The 16,701-nt window shown below is 44.2% G+C and overlaps 1 protein-coding gene across 4 annotated transcripts in view; it reads left to right on the forward strand.

Annotated features, from left to right (window-relative positions):
• Positions 1-16,701, forward strand: part of LOC142194903 (mitogen-activated protein kinase 14) — a 142,474-nt gene that overhangs the window by 24,032 nt on the left and 101,741 nt on the right. For all 4 annotated transcript variants that reach the window (XM_075264338.1, XM_075264339.1, XM_075264340.1 and 1 more), the window contains exon 2: positions 7,743-7,872. In XM_075264338.1, coding sequence (XP_075120439.1) covers positions 7,743-7,872 — 130 coding nt within the window. The remainder of the gene's footprint in view (positions 1-7,742; positions 7,873-16,701) is intronic.

Consider the following 16,701-nt stretch of genomic DNA (forward strand, 5'->3'; position numbering starts at 1 on the left):
CTGCAGGGACGCAGCTATGTGGGGGACAAAGAAGGCAAGCCACGCGGCTAGCACAGATCGCCAAAAACAGCTCACACACAGGAAGAAAGAATGGAAGTGACAAACAAAGGACAAGGCAGGCCCGACTCCGAGACACGGGCATCATAGCATACAAATGACACACAACAATTGGGCAGCAGCTAAGTAATAAAGGGAAAACAACTTAAGATTGCAGGTAATAAGGCAAAAGGCAGTGATAGAGAAAAACCAATCAAGAACAAACGGCATGGAGCAAACTCACAAAGTCCGGTCAAAGACATCCAAGGCACAACAGAGCAAATCACTTCAGGGACCCCCGGGTAGAGGGAGGTCTACGTTGGCGTTGTGGTCTCTGAGGATGCAGAAGGCCGGGGTCACTGGGATCCTCCGCAGCATCCCATTGCAGTCGTAAAGGGCCGGACCGGTTAGGATCGGCAAGCATGGAGGACCAGTCAGGGAGATGTAAAGACGGCAGATCCAAGGATCGGAGAAAGTTTGGAAGGTCATCTGGATGAGCAAGAGATCGCAGTCGATCACCTCGGCGGACCTGTAGGGAGAATGGAAAGCCCCAGCGATAGGGAATTCTGCGTTCCTGGAGAAGGGAAAGGAGAGGCTTCAAGGCTGCTCGTTGCCGAAGGGTGTATCTGGATAGATCCGGGTAAATCGACAGAGAGGATCCCTCAAAGTCCACTTCACCAACCTCTCTAATCTTGTGCATTATAGCCTCTTTGACGGCATAAAAATGAATCCGGCAAATGACATCTCTCGGCTTGCCAGGGTCGTCACTACGGGGGCGGAGAGCCCGATGAGCACGGTCCATCTCAATATGGGAATCAGGAGGTCGTCCCAGCAGCGAGTTAAAGATACCAGACAAGACTGGAACCAGATCCGCCGTCTGAACCGATTCCGGAAGCCCCCGTATGCGGATGTTGTTGCGGCGGTTACGGTTTTCAATATCGTCCATGTGGGAGACGAGATTGCAAATTTGCGCGGAGTGGACGGCCACCTGTTGTGGATGGAGTCGATAGAGGAGGAAGCAGCAGAACGAGACTCCTCGAGTCCCTAGGACACCTTTTTATGCTGATAGGTTTGCTATCAGCATAAGAGGTGTCTGTATACAATCAGTATGTGTATCAGTCTGTTTTGAAGTGTCAAACTGAATTCAAATGGACGGATGGCATACTGATGTGTGGACATACCCTAAGGTAGGTTGGTCGGTCAATTGGCTTTCGATACAGTGATGTCTCAATTTTGTTGTCCTGTATCTTGATGACAATGTCCAGGAAGTTTATTACAGAGAAGGAGTGATTTGAGCGTCAGGTTGATGGCGGGATGGAACTGGTTGAATTGTTCATGGAAGGTTTTCAGCTGTTGTTCAAACCCAGTCCAAATGATTATGATATCGTCAAAGAAGCCATAGTAGGCCAGAGGCCTAGTGGTGCAGGTGGATAGCAAGTCAGTCTCAAGCTTGGCCATGAAGAGATTAGCGTACTGTGGCGCCATTTTGCTCCCCATTGCGGTGCCAGTCTGCTGTAGATAGATACAGTCACCAAAAGAGAAGTAATTGTGGGTGAGGATGAATTTTGAGTTTCACCACCGATTCAGCGTTCATACCTCGCTTTTCCATGAAAAACTGGCAGGCGTTTACACCATCCTGGTGTGGGATGTTGGAGTACAAGGATTCTACATCCATGGTGGCCAGGATGGTTCCATCTGGAAGGGGACCTATAGTGGATAGTTTATTTAATAGGTCTGTGGTGTCCGGAAGGTAGCTGGCTGTATCCTTCACTAAGGGTTTAAGAGTACCCTCCATTCATCCATTCAAACCCTATGAATAAATAAACCCTATAGGGTCATTCCGTATCAAGTAATCCAAATATGAATATTTTTTTTTTTTACCCGATGTCTTTAGATTTTTTTTTTTTTTTTTTGAAGTACAACTTAAGATAATTACAAATTTTTTTTTTTTTTTTTTTTTTTTTTTTCCTTCTCCTCTTCATCAGGTAATTTTTTTTACAGACTTCTAAAGTTTTAAAAGGTGCAAATTTTGGCCTGCTATGGCTTTACATTTTTTTTTTTTTTTTTTTTTTTTTAATCATATCTCAGGCTAGTATTAAGATAAAGAGGTGGGAGAGGCATTTTTCTCAGTACCGGCTCAGTACAGTACCGGCCTTCGTTTGGTGTCCCAAGACTGTGTCTCATATGTAATTTATAAAAAAAAAATTTGAGAAATCAAATTCAAAATTTCGATGCGCAATTGTGAAAAAAATGTATGTTTTAAAATTGTGAAAAAATGCATGTTACTGTTCAACTTGGGATCTATTTTTTTTTTTTTTTAAGCCTTGAATCATCTTATTTTAGGTTTGTGTGAGCGTGTTCCTTTTTTTCTTTTCAAATTACAACTTGCTGAATTCAACATTTATATGTAACAATAAAGAAAAATAAAAGGCAAATACCGTAAGTGCCAGAATAAATACATCTTCTCATCATAATACAACTTGTTCAGCATTTTCAAAAGAATAAAAGGTGATCATATCCTCAAGTGTGTTTTTCTAAATACAGTTTCATCCCAAATGTGAACAAGATGAAAAGACCCAATATTTTTAACACCCATTTCTACATGTAACAATTTTTTTTTTATATCACTAAACGTAATTTATTAAGAATAGTTCAGTATTTAGATCCTCATTCTATAAAATATGAACTAATCAAACACTTAATAGGATGTTTTTAAACTACCGACCTTTTATCATAAATTTGTCCCTTCTAGTGAGTGAAATGTAATCTTGTCCATAAGTGCTTACTAGCTATGTGTCAGAGTATGTTCGGCCTGTCCTGTTGTTCGGCTCCACATGAGTTAAAAGGATTCTATCATTAAAATTACGTTTTTTTTTTTTTCTTCTCCCTAACACGTAAGAATAGCCTTAAGAAAGGCTATTCTTCTCCTACCTTTAGATGTCTTCTCCGCTCCGCTGTTCGGTTGAAATCCCGGTTTTCTTCTGTATGCAAATGAGTTCTCTCGCAGCACTGGGGGTGGTCCCCAGCACTCAAACAGCACTGGGAGCGTCACCAATGCTGCAAGAGAAATCTCCAGCGCCACCTCTATCTTTGCCTGGAATCGGCCTCTCCCTGCGTCGTCTTTGGCGCTGGCTTCAAACTTCTGGGCATGCGCGGTCGGCTCTGCCGTTGGGCCTCGAGCAGAGCCGACTGCGCATGCCAGCTGCCATTTTCTTGTGACCGCTTACCCCAGCTTACTGTGTAATCGGCCACATGAAAATGGCTGCTTACACCAATTTAATGTGTACGCGGCCACAGGAAAATTGCCGCAGGCATGTGCAGTCAGCTCTGCCTGAGACCTGACGGCAGAGCCGACTGTGCATGCCCAGAAGTTTGAAGCCAACGCTCAAAGAAGGGAGAAAAAAATGTCATTTTAATGATTGAATCCCTTTAATAACTGATTTTTGCTAAGCTTTAAAATGTCTGATTTTCTTGGATGCACAAAGGATGTTGTTGGACCAGAAGGATGCAAAAAAAGTCAATTCTACGTCTTCATTTTCACAATCTTTGGAGAGTACAGTAGCCAGCCATCAGAGCTGATCATATTCACAGGTCACAATCTTGTTCCACCTACTACAACTTCATGGACTTCACTGTCATTGCTGAATGAAAAAATCCTTGTTATTTTTTTCACTACATGGAATGAAAGTGTGGTATTGCTGAGTTCCTTTGACGAGTTCTGCTTCCTATAACCGATGTTTTAACAAACTCTCCTCGTCTTCGTAGTAAGGACATGAAAGTTCTGAAGCTCTGTCTGACTTCCTGCATTCACTGTCTATCCCTGTTCATTCTCAGGTTGAGCCCTAACAAATCTTTTTCTTCTGTCCTCTCCTGCTTCTAAGGTAGTGTTCACACTACCGTTGGTGTCTGTTAACCCCCCCCCCCCCCCCACCAAAAAAAAAAGTCACCTATCATAATGGACAGTGAATAATTAATAATAAATTTTATTTATGTAGCGCCAACATATTCCGCAGCACTGTACAATTAGTAGGGTTCAAATACAGACTGATACATTACAAGTAAACAAGAAAAGTCATTTCACACAATGGGACTGAAGGCCCTGCTCGCAAGAGCTTACAATCTATGAGGTAGAGGGGGTGACACAAGAGATAGCAGGGGCGGCATTGCTTATACAGTTGTCAGATAATTTTGTAATAGAGCTGACTGTCATTACACAAACGTAATACTTTTGAGCCGTCATCAGTCGTATCCTTTAACACGTGGATGGTGCTTGGACATATAGAGTTAGCCTGAAATGGCATCATATTGTGGGGTAATGGAGCTGGAACAGAGGAGGGTTAAATTTTGGGGATTCTAATGACTGTATGGAAGGGTTTACATTAAGAATTGTGATAGACCTGTCTGAAAAGATATGTCTTTAATTTGTGCTTGAAGCTGTAGAAATTGGGAGTTAATCTGATTGTCCGGGGTAGAGCATTTCAGAGAAGTGGTGCAGCTCGGGAGAAGTCTTGTATACGAGCATGGGAGGTTCTGATAATAGAGGATGTAAGTGTTAGGTCATTGAGTGAACGGAGAACACAAGTTGGGTGGTAGACAGAGATGAGGGAGAAAATTTAGAGAGGTGCGGCATTATGGAGAGCCTTGTGGATGAGGGTGATAACTTTATATTTTATTCTATAATGAATAGGCAGCCAATGTAGTGACTGGCACAGACCAGAGGCATCGCTGTAGCATCTAGACTGATAGATGAGCCTGGCCGCTGCATTCAGAATAGATTGTAGAGGGGAGAGTTTAGTAAGGGGAAGATCGATTAGTAAGGAGTTACAGTAGTCAAGGCGAGAATGAATCAGAGAGACAATAAGTGTCTTTAGTGTATCTCTGGTAAGGAAAGGGCGTATTCTGGAGATGTTTTTGAGGTGGAGGTGACATGAGCGTGCCAGTGATTCAATATGGGGAGTGAAAGAAAGGTCTGTGTTGACCCCGAGGCAGCAGGCATACTGCCTAGGAGTTATAGTAAGGCCTGAGACTGCAATGGATATATCAGGGACAGATCTATTAGATGGTGGAAACAGTAGTAGTTCAGTCTTAGAGAGATTTAGTTTCAGATAGAGCGAAGACATGATATTTGAGACAGCAGAAAGACAGTCTCTGGTGTTCTGTATTAGTGCAGGGGTGATGTCACGGGAAGATGTATATAATTGGGTGTCATCAGCATAAAGATGGTACCAGAAGCCAAATGGGGGTTGTGTAAAGAGAGAAGAGCGGGGGGCCTAGGACTGAGCCCTGAGGAACCCCAACAACAAGTGAAAGAGGGGAAGAAATAGAACCTGCAAATGATACAGAAAGTGCGGTCTGAGAGATAAGAGGAGAACCAGGAGAGCGCAGTGACCTTGAGGCCAACTGAGCGAAGCATAGTGAGGAGGAGTTGATGGTCAACAGTGTCAAAAGCTGCAGAGAGGTCCAGAAGAATAAGAAGAGAGAAGTCACCATTAGATTTAGCCATTAGGAGATCATTGGAGACTTTTGTGAGGGCTGTTTCAATAGAGTGCAGGGCGCGGAAACCAGATTGTAAGGGGTCAAGCAGAGAGATAGCGGATTAAATGAGAATACTGGGCAGGAGACTGAAACCGGCAGGCAGTGGTTTTGTTTTTTTTGTTTTTTCAGTTGGACATGCAGGACTTTGGTAGAAAAAAAAACAACAAAAAAAAAACTTTCGACTTGGACAGCAGAAAACGCTAACGACAGACACTGAAAGTCTGTTTCCATCTTCTGCCGACAGAAAACGGAAACCTGCATAACTGAGATCGGGTGCTGTGAACCCGCCCTTTTATAGGTACTCTAGGGAAAGGAGTGATTTAGAACTTTTATTTATTTTATTTTTTTCTTATATTTTTTTTTTTAAACTTTAGCCCCCCCCCTCAGAGATCGCAGGCATAAGCTTCAGCATCTCCACTGTAAGCGTTACAGCAGATGTGCCGGTTTCTATGGCGACCACTCTGCAGAGCGGCGCCATTACACTTACAGACCCGGCATACAGACACCGGGGCGTGTGCCGGGGGCCCACAGCATCGCCACGCTCCTGCCAGGAGTGTGGCGATGTTGTACATTAAAACAAACTGCAGAACTTACGGTACTTCTGCTTGCATGCCAGGAAGCAGACACGCAGGGTTACGTGGTCACATCACCCGGCGTGTGATGGAGCGGTGAAGGGGTAGGGGCGGGGTCTGCTATTTTGGCCTGTTAGCAGAAAATTACTGTAATGACTCTAGTATAAGCCGAGGAACACTTTTTCAGCACAAAAACTGTGCTGAAAAACTCGGCTTATACGCGAGTATATACGGTAACTTGATTTATCAGAAGGCATAGTTGCCCATATCCCTGGTATCATGTGATCACCCCAGGGACATTTTCTGATTATCCCGTTACTATCAGTTTCCCCATTTCTGGAAACATCGTCACTTCTCACCCCCTCCCCCCCTTTCAACGTATACTAACCCTCCAAGGCTTCTTCTGGCAAGGCGACTTCTCCCGTAATGGTTCTGCAGGGTGCGCGCTCTTCCCCACTGTGCGTGCCACTGCCAGTAATTCACCTCTACTGCGCATTCACGCATATGCAGTACAGGTGGATCCTCGCTGTAGGAGAAGAGCTTGCACAGCCTGAATTAGTACAGGTGGAGTCGCTGTCTCACAGAAGGAGGCATTTAAGATAAATATATACTATGGTTCAGGGGTTGGGCTGAGTAGGTAGGGAAGGGTGGGATGGCTAGAGAGACCGGGGGGTGTAAGATGAGAGGAGTGAGTGAGGAAGTTGCATAGCCGGAAGCTGAAGCTTGTAAACAAAAGTAGGAGGTTATAGCAACTCCCAGAGACACCCAGAAATCACTCAAACCACTGATAAAGGTATATGGTTGCATTTATTTACCCATTAGTAGCATTAATGCACTTTAAAAAAAAAACAACCAAACCAAAACTTTTTTTTTTTGTACCCAGAAAACTATTTTAAGGCACTTTTGGGCTGTATTAGGGGTGTTCACACTACCGTCAGTGTCTGCTGCTAATGTCCGCTCAAAATCTTGTGCGGACACTAGCTATGTCCGTGACATTTTACATTGATTTAAATGGAGATAGGGTGCGTTCTTTTACAGTCCATGCCTGTCCTTAACTGTCCGTTCCCAATCTCCATTTAAATCAATGTAAATTGTCACGGACACAGCTAGTGTCCGCTGCTAATGTCCGTACAAGATTTTGAACGGACATTAGCTGTCGGACACCGACGGTAGTGTGAACGCTCCCTTAGAGATGAACGAATACTATTCGAAACTGCCATTCCTATATGAATAAATGGAAGAAGCCGACGCGCAGGGGGTTAAGCGGCTGAACGCCTGCACAGGCTGCGTCCATTCTTCTGCTTTGCCAATCCTAAAAAAAGTATGCTAGTCCTATTAGTCTATTAAAATGGCATTTGTTGTGTGTGTGTGTGTGTGTGTGTGTGTGTGTGTGGTTGTTGTTTGCGTTTTTTTTGTTGTTTTTTTTAATGCTTAAAGGGTACCTCTAGTTCTAAACTTTTCATATATGAATACTGCAGATAAAATATGAAACTTTGTAATATATCTTATTCATTTATGAAAAGTGGTTTATAACTGGAGATATGTTTTAAATTACATTATTTTGCTGTTAACAAATTTTATCTATTTCTCTCCAAATAGTTCTGCTTATGATACCAAAACAGAACAGCGTGTTGCAGTTAAAAAGCTATCCCGGCCCTTTCAGTCTATCATCCATGCCAAGCGTACCTACAGGGAACTTCGTCTGTTAAAGCATATGAAACATGAAAATGTGAGTGTTTTTTTTTTTTATTTTTTTTTTTTTTTTATTTTTTTTTTTAACTCCCGTATTTTATGGAATGCTTCGTGAAGACTTAGAGGGAGTCTATCATTGGCTCTACTGATTTTTAACTAAGCATGTATTTGTATAGCCTTTAGAAAGTTAGTCTAGATGTACCTCTTATTCATTAATCCTCCTAGCTGTTTTTGAATTAGCCCGCTTTTATTGATATGTGCTTTTATTTATATCGGTTGGTTTAAAGGGAATCCATCATTGGCTCTAGCGATTTTTAACTAAGCATATATTTGCATAGCCTTTAGAAAGGCTATAATAGACATAACTTTTATTCATTAATCCTGTAACACCCGCGGTCTGAACCAGGTCCGATCGCGGGTGTTAACTCCTGAGATGCTGACGGTGAAACATGATTGCCAGCATCTCAGGGGTTTCGGTATATTATGGTGCCGATTGGCACCCCCCGTGACAGTTTTGGGGGGTGTCGGTGTTGGTAATGGGCAGCCCAGGGTCTGATCAGTGACCCCAGGGCTGCCTCATGCCGTCCCCTCCACGCATGTACCTGGTTGTTCCTGCCAAAAAGGAAGCTGTCAGCCCAGTGCGTCTACACAGACTGACAGCTTCCTCTACACTGCAATACATGTGTAACATGTGTATTGCAGCGTATGTCTAGTGAAGCAGAGATCAGCAGATCACTACTTCAATCCCCCATGGGGACAGGAAAAAAAAGTAAATATAAAAAAGTTTAAGTTTAAAATAAATTAGAAATAAATAAAGCCCCAAAAATCACATTTTCCCATATAAAATATTTTAGTATGTAAAATAAAAAAACATTACATATTTGGTATCACCGCGTCTGTAATAACCCGAACAATAAAATTAAAACATTTAACCCGAACAGCGAACATCATAAAAAAATAAAAAAAAAAAAAATAAAAAAAAAGTAGAAAACTGCACACAATAATGATTATTCACCACCTTTCCCTTGCAAAATGTTCAATAAAAAGTAATCAAAATGAAAACCAATATGGTACCAATAAAAAATCAGGTCATCCCGCAAAAAATAAGCTCTAAACCAGCTCTGTCTACTGAAAAATAAAAATGTTATGCCTTTCAGAAGATGGCGATGCAAAAATAATTGATTTTTTTTTTTCCCCCTGAATTGAATTTTATTCTGCACAAATAGCAACGCATTAAAAAATCATGTAAATGTGGTATCGCTGTAATCGTACCGACCCGCAGAATAAAGGTAACATGTTAATTATGCTGTACTCTACATGGGGAAAAAAAAAATGCTAAAAAGCAATGCCAGAATTGATGTTTCCTTTTACATCCCACCCAGAAACCGTTAATAAATTGAAGTCAATAAGTTACAGGCACCCCAAAATGATGGCATTGAAAAGTACATCTAATACTGCAAACACCAAGTCCTCATATGGCCACATTGCCAGAAAATAAAAATCTAGCTTGTACAATATGAAGACAAAAACCCCAGAAGTCGCCAAATCATTAGGACATAAATAGCTGTGACTAAAAGGAAATGTATAAGCTGTGCGAGCGTTTTCAGGGGACACCCCATATTTAGAGCTTATGAGAGATAATACACCAGCGCTGATCCCCCAGAATGCCCCTCTTCCCCATTCGTGTCATAGGAGCTAGTGGGAAAATAGAATGGGATTTGGTGTACCCAATTTACTCCGCACAGCTTACATATTCACTTCTGGGTTACTAATAGAGATGAGCGAGTACTGTTCGGATCAGCCGATCCAAACAGCACGCTCCGTAGAAATGAATGGATGCACCTGGTACTTCCGCTTTGACGTCGGCCGGCCGCTTAATCCCCCGCGTGCCGGCTACGTCCAATTCATTTCTATGCGAGCGTGCTGTTCGGATCGGCTGATCTGAACAGTACTCGCTCATCTCTAGTTACTAATGCTCACTACATCACTTGATGAATTCTTTGAGGAGTGTGGTTTTCAAAATGGGGTCACTTTCTAGAGGTTTCCACTGTTTTGACACCTCAAGGGCTTTGTAAATGCGACATGGTTCCTGAAACTGATCACAGCCAGATCTGCCCTCTAAAAGCTCCTTGGCGCACCTTCCCTTCTGCGTCTTGCTGTGTGTCCATATATTAGTTTACACCCACAAGTGGGGTACTATGGTAGTCCGGAGAACTTGCATAATAAATTGTGGGATGCGTTTTCTCCTTTAACCCCTTGTGAATGTGCAAATTCTAGGGCTAAAAGAAAATATTACTAAAATGAAGTACTTATTACAAAAAAAAAAAAATCTCAATCACTTTGGTAAGTTAAAGCATTTCAAAGTTATTGACACATAAAGTGACATATATCAGTTATGAAAAATCGAGCTTGGTCAGGTCCCTCCAGCGACTAATACTTTCCTTCTGCCCTGGCCCATCGCTTGTGGGTCCCCAACGCCACGCTCCTTTCGCCCCGACGAGCCGGTGAAGCTTACGGCATGCTTCCTATTCACGAGGCCGCCGGCCATCTTCTTTCTTCTCCTCTTCCACTGTGGCTGAGCAGCGTGCCTTGTCCTGGCTGCGATCCTCCTCCTGTCTGCTTCTCCTGGAACCCGGTCTGCTACTCTGGCTGCGTTTTCCCTGGTCTCTGCGGCTGCTTCGCTGCTCATGTCTGCTGGTGAGTGCCTCCCTGGCCGGGAGCCATCATTTCCACCTTCCCTGCCTGTGCCTGCATCCTACTCATTCTAGTGGTGTGCCATAGCCCGGTTGGTGTTTTCAGACCGTCTCCACTGGAGTCCTCAGCTAGTTCCTCCTGGCAATTTGCTGGTGGACTGTTCTCTGTGTATGACTGAATTCCCTGCTGCCTGCTTATATTTGATGCACAGTGGTGTCTTTTACGTCTCCTTGCTACCCATCCTCTTCCAACGCTTGTTGTGTGCCTCTGCAGTTCCTCCTGGCAACTGGGCAAGATACAGGGGTCCTCCGTCCCGCTCTGCACTGTCTCCTCCATTTTGTATCATCTTCTCCTGGTGCTGGACTTGCCGTGGCGTGTTCCTGTGGCCCTCCACTCACCTATACATATACATGCTGTGATCCCCATTTTGTGCTCTGTCTATACTGCTGAACCTGTTGAAATTTGCTCCGTGGTCTGGGCCTCCTGAATCCGCAACCATACCTACCTCTGCAACCCGTAAAAAGGGCGGTGGCAGACTCTCCCAGATGAGTCACCTGCAGTCGACCCCCGCCTCTGAGCATCTACAGAGATTCGCCAGGTCCGTTACCCCTCCTGCCCCTGTCTCGCCTGCTGCCTCTCCTCCTGGCCCGTCTATGGCGGAGGCTGAACCTACTTTGTAGCAAGTAACGGCTCAATTGCCTGAAGCGATCCAGGCTGGTACTTCCTCCTTAACTGGTAAAATTGAGGAGGTTAAGCTTGACATTGGCTTAGTTCGTCAGGACTTTCAAACTTTGCGGAGGGCGAAGTGGAGGACCGCGTTTCACAAGTGGTGGACTCCGTTCATCCCTTTCCTGCTAAAATCCGAGAGTTGGAGCGGGCGGCGAGCCTCTGGACACAGAGAGCCGATGACTTGGAGAACAGATTACGCCGCAACAATCTACGGACCTTACATCTCCCAGAGCGGGTGCTCCTTTGTTGAACAGTGGCTACGTGACACCCTCCCGGAGGCGCACTTCTCATGATATTTGCAGTTGAATGGGCCCACAGGGTTCCCACTACCCCCACCCCCCCAAGGGGCTCCTCCACATCCTTTGCTGGCTCGTCTGATTAACAGTACTGACCGGGATGCTGCACTTTGGGCTGCACGCCAGGCCGGGGAGATCAAGTACAATGGAGCTGCTGTGGCAATTTTTCCTGATTTCTCGGCTGCCCTCCAAAAGACCAGAGCTTCCTTTGTAGCGGTTAAAAGACAACTACGTGAAAAAGCTATACAATTCTCCATGGTCTACCCTGCCAGGCTTCGGGTCATTCATGGCGACCGCTCTCTGTTTTTTACTACCCCCAAGGATGATGAGGACTGGCTCTCCTGCCTGGATCCCCACGGCGCTGATCTTGCATCTTGGTGGTGAGAGGTCCACCTGGACCGTACCTATGGACCTCGGATTTTTTGCCTTATTTTGACACTGTTCTATTGCTATGTCCATCATGTTTTTCTTTATTTTATTGACCAGGTGGATGCTCTGCTGCCTCCTTAGGCCCAGGGGCCTGGGATGTTTATTTGTTATGGCTCTGTACTTTCGGCTCTACTGTTTGCCTGTATTTAGCTTCACTGCGCTAATTTCTTCAGAGAGTGCCCAGATCAAGATCAGTTTTAGGTGCACTTTCTCCCCCGTTGTTTGTAGCCACGGTACTGGCATGTCCAGTATTCTAGGACAGTTTACACAGTCTTTTACACCTCCTGTAGGTGTATGGTTTTGTTCTGTTTGTGTTTTTGATTGTTCACTGATCTGCCACGTGACATCATGCCTCTATGCCCTGATACTGGGTCATAGACCGCTATGGCGTTGCTTAAAGTCCTTTCCTGGAATGTGAAGGGTATGGGTAACTCGGGCAAGCGTTCCTTTATTTTTTCCCAGGTTAGACAAGTGAATCCTTCTATTGTGTGTCTCCAGGAGACCCACTTGGTGTCTGAAAATCTGAAGTGGTTACAGAAACTGTGGGTTCAGTGGTCTGCCCATTCTACTCATACAACCTATGAGAGGGGTATCTGTTCTAATACATCGTAGCCTTAGGTGGGAACCGGGGGTGGTTGAGAGGGACCCTGAGGGGTGCTATGTGTAGGCGTGGATTGATTCAATCTTGTATGTGATATTGGGTGTGTACTTGCCCCCTGCGTCTGACCTTTCTATACTCCAGAAGGCAGCACACTTTGTATCTAGATTTCCCGAGGCAGTGGTGCTTTGTATGGGGGACTTTAATAAAGTATTGAATAATGCTCTAGACTGGTTTTATTCTGGTTCGGACTCCCCGCCTTCCTCTCGCCCCTCTTCCATGGCCAGGCAGGTTCTGGAACTGGGGTGGCAGGATCTTTTGGAGGCTTCTGTTTCCTGATTCTAGGGTCTTCTCCTGTCACTCTGCCCATAGACATGCCCTGTCCCGTATCGATTTTGCTTTTGGGAATGTTAAGGCATGTTCCGTTTTGCATTCAGCCTCTTACTTACCCAGGGTGGTTTCTGACCACTCCCACTATTGATAGAGCTGACCCATGGTGACACTTCTAGATTGAGTTGCAATTACCGTATACATCCCTTCTGGCTCAAATTATTTTTACCCAATGACAGGATACCTGACCAGCTGCTTGTCTTTTTGGCGGTTACCTCCCCGATACTTCCCCCTTCTCTCTTATGGGAGACCACTAAGGCATACCTTAGGGGTTGCATTAAGTCCTCCATTTCCTTTGTCAAGCAGGAATCCCCGTTGCTGGAGGCCAGTCTAGCGGCTCAGTGTATCTCCTTGGAGGCAGCCTATGTCGCCAATCCAACAGACGATACTAGATCCCAGTGGTTGCTGGCTGGCAGACAATACTTACACTGCTTATTAAAAAAGAGGGACCTATGGGCCTTATCATGCAGGCAAAGATTTTATGAGCTGGGTAACCAATCGAGTAGTTTGCTGGCCCACTTGGTACATCAGAATACTGCTTCCCCTGTCATTCTTTCTCCTATAGACCTGATTTCTGCCCTTTATGACGGACGAGTCATTCCAGGATATTTTGGAATCTCTCCACTACGTTTCTCCCTCAGCTAACAATAAGTTGATCCAATTGTTTATCTTGCATCAATGTTACCTGACCCCGGCCCGCCTTCACAAGATGGGTCGTTTGCCTGTCCCGAATTGCCTCAGGTGCCCGCACCCTCGTGCGGACTTCTTGTATATGATATTTATTATTTATTTATTATGCTTACTTATATAGCGCCATCATATTCTGCAGCGCTTTACAGACACTGTCAGTCACTGTCCAATATAGGGCTCACAATCTACATTCCCTATCAGTATGTCTTTGGTGTGTGGAAGGAAACCGGAGTACCTGGAGGAAACCCACGCAAACCCGGGGAGAACATACAAACTCCTTGCAGATGTTGCCCTTAGCAGGATTTGAACCTAGAACTCCAGCGCTGCAAGGCTACAGTGCTAACCACTGAGCCACCGTGCTGCCCCTATGATATGGAACTATGATATGGAACTGCCCGATTGTACAGGCTTTCTGGAGGGGGGTGGTGGATCTCCTGGCAGACGTCTTGGGCTGTCCTATCCCATTTTCTACGGAAATTTGCTTATTTGGCATCCTGGACGATGAGGCTTGGCAACATCACGTCTGGATCTTTCTTCGGGAGAGTCTATTCTATGCCAGGAAGGCTATTGCCCTACGGTGGATGGCCCCTCTGTCTCTGTCGGTGTCTCAATGGCGCAAACTAGTTAATTCGATCCTCCCCTCTAACCAAATTATATACAAAAGTAGGGGCTGCCCCCAGGAATTTACTAAGGTCTGGGGAGCGTGGTGCGCCTCCCCCGTCACCCAATATTTTGCCCCCTCCATGCGCTCGGCGTTAGGCGCTTACATACCCTAAGGCGTGACATCTGCTGGGTGGATCCGTTGCCCCTTACTTGTTGGTAAAATTGTATACCTGCTGACACTGTAATGCCTTTTTGCTTTTGCAATCATCTCTGCTCGTGGTGGAGGGGTGGGATGGTGGCGTGGCAGTTCCTCGATTTGTTTCTCTGTGTTGTTCTGTTTGTTTTACCCATTGCTGTTTTGTACATGGTTTTTCTTGATTATCCTGTTTATTTTCTTGCATCTTCAATAAAACGAGTTAAAAAAAAAAAAAAAAATAGTTGCTTGGCGTAGTTGTCCACACAAATTTGTGGCTGCTAGGTTATGTGAGCTGGCTCATGGATCTTGAGATTACTACTTTGGGAATCTTGCTGATATATTGCTCTTATCCTTTGTAGAATTAACATTTTATCTTTGTCCTCCAATAATCCCTTATTTGCATTTTTGATTCTTCTCTTTGGCGAAAGATCACTGGCTACTTTTGTAATAATATTGTGTGTACTTTTGAAAGATTGTATGATAGAAAATGAAAGTGCGGTAGCTTCATGGACAGTATATCTGTAGAAACTAGGAAAGTGTAAATCGTATTGGAAATAACCTGTATGCTTGCTCTGGTTGTCTTTGTCGGTCTTAGTTGACATTTCTTGCAGTAATCATGTGCCATACATGCACTTAACCACAGCAGCCAATCACTGATCTTTAGTGATTTATTTATTTATTTATTTTTTTCCTTGCCGTACATGCAGTCACAAGCATATACATTGCAGTTATCTGATAAGTATGAGTCTGTTATCTCTCTATGTATACACAGAGAACACTTTGTTCTGTACAAGAATCAGCAGATTATCTGGCCTACAGAAGTGTTCTGTGTCCCTTTCAGCAGGAGGGAGGGAGAGAAATACAGGAAATGAGAAGCAGACATCCATCTGTGGTTGTCATGGGCAACATGGTTTAAAGAGGTGCTTGTTAATGTTTGTTTAGCTTAAATTTGGGTTTGTGTCCATCCATTTGGGGAAGAAAGAAGGTTTCCAGGTATTTTCCCACTTTGATAGAGGTCTTTTTGAGTGTGAAAAGTGTGTAGTTGATAGGCTGTGATGTTGAGGTAAAACAGTGACTTGGGCTTGCTAGATGCCCCCAGGCATGCTTCCCCTGCTGTCCCAGTTGCATTGCAGAGGTGCTGGCATCACTTGATGAGGTGTCATAGTGGACTTGGTGACCCTCTTGAGTCGAATGGTGGGTTCCCCTGAAACGAAGCATTTTCTCCCATAGACTATAATGGGGTTCGATATTCGTTCGAATAGTCGAATATTGAGCGGCTATTCGAAACGAATATCGAATATTTTACTGTTTGCTCATCTCTAATCGTTAGCACTTATTAGTATAGTTAGTATTTATTAGTGTAGGTATTAATTAGTATAGTTAATTCATTATTAGTGTAGTTATTAGCGTAGTTATTAGTATTTATTAGTGTAGCGGTTAATTAATTAGTATAGTAATAGTGTAGTTTTAATTAGTTACAGAAATGGTGCAGAAATTGTACACGGCAGAAGAAGCTTATGCCCTTTTATGTTCTGACACTGAAGAAAGTGTCAGACATGCTAATTTTGAGGGGTTTTCTGATAGTGACAGCTCAGACATTAGCGGTCACTCTGCGGTCCATCCTCAACAATAACCAGGAATGTAGAGGCAGAGCAGGCTATTGGAGAAATGTCTCCAAATCAAGCTGTGATACCCAATACCAGTAGTACGCCTACTAGCAGGGCACACTTAGAAAGGAGTTTGCCGCTAGAAGTAGTATTTCCCAGCTTGGCAGCTTCCGATTCTGCCACTCCATTTATTCCTGATTTTATGGCCACCCCGGGTATAAATGTGGATGTGGAAGCTTTTACACCATTTAATTTTTGTAGTTTATTCATTACAGATGAATTTCTAGAGTACATTGTTGCCTAAACAAATTTATGCGCCTCCCAATTTATTTCCCAGAATCCACGATCTTATTATGCTAGGCAAAATATATGGATGCCCACAAATCTTTTTGAAATTAATTTTTAGGCCTTACACTAGCTATGGGGCTTGTTAAAATGCCGACCGTTTGCTCTTACTGGTCGACCCATCCTGTACGTGCCACCCTAACCTTTCCTGCCATTCTTACAAGGACCCGTTCTGAAATACTCATGCAGTTTTTCCATTTCAATGACAACAGCCAGTGCCCACCTCGAAGTGCCCCAGAATATGACCAATTACACAAAATCAGGCCCATCCTCACACTAAGTGAAAAGT

Source organism: Leptodactylus fuscus, chromosome 2 (assembly GCF_031893055.1).
Source record: "Leptodactylus fuscus isolate aLepFus1 chromosome 2, aLepFus1.hap2, whole genome shotgun sequence".
Classification (NCBI taxonomy): Eukaryota; Metazoa; Chordata; class Amphibia; order Anura; family Leptodactylidae; genus Leptodactylus; species Leptodactylus fuscus.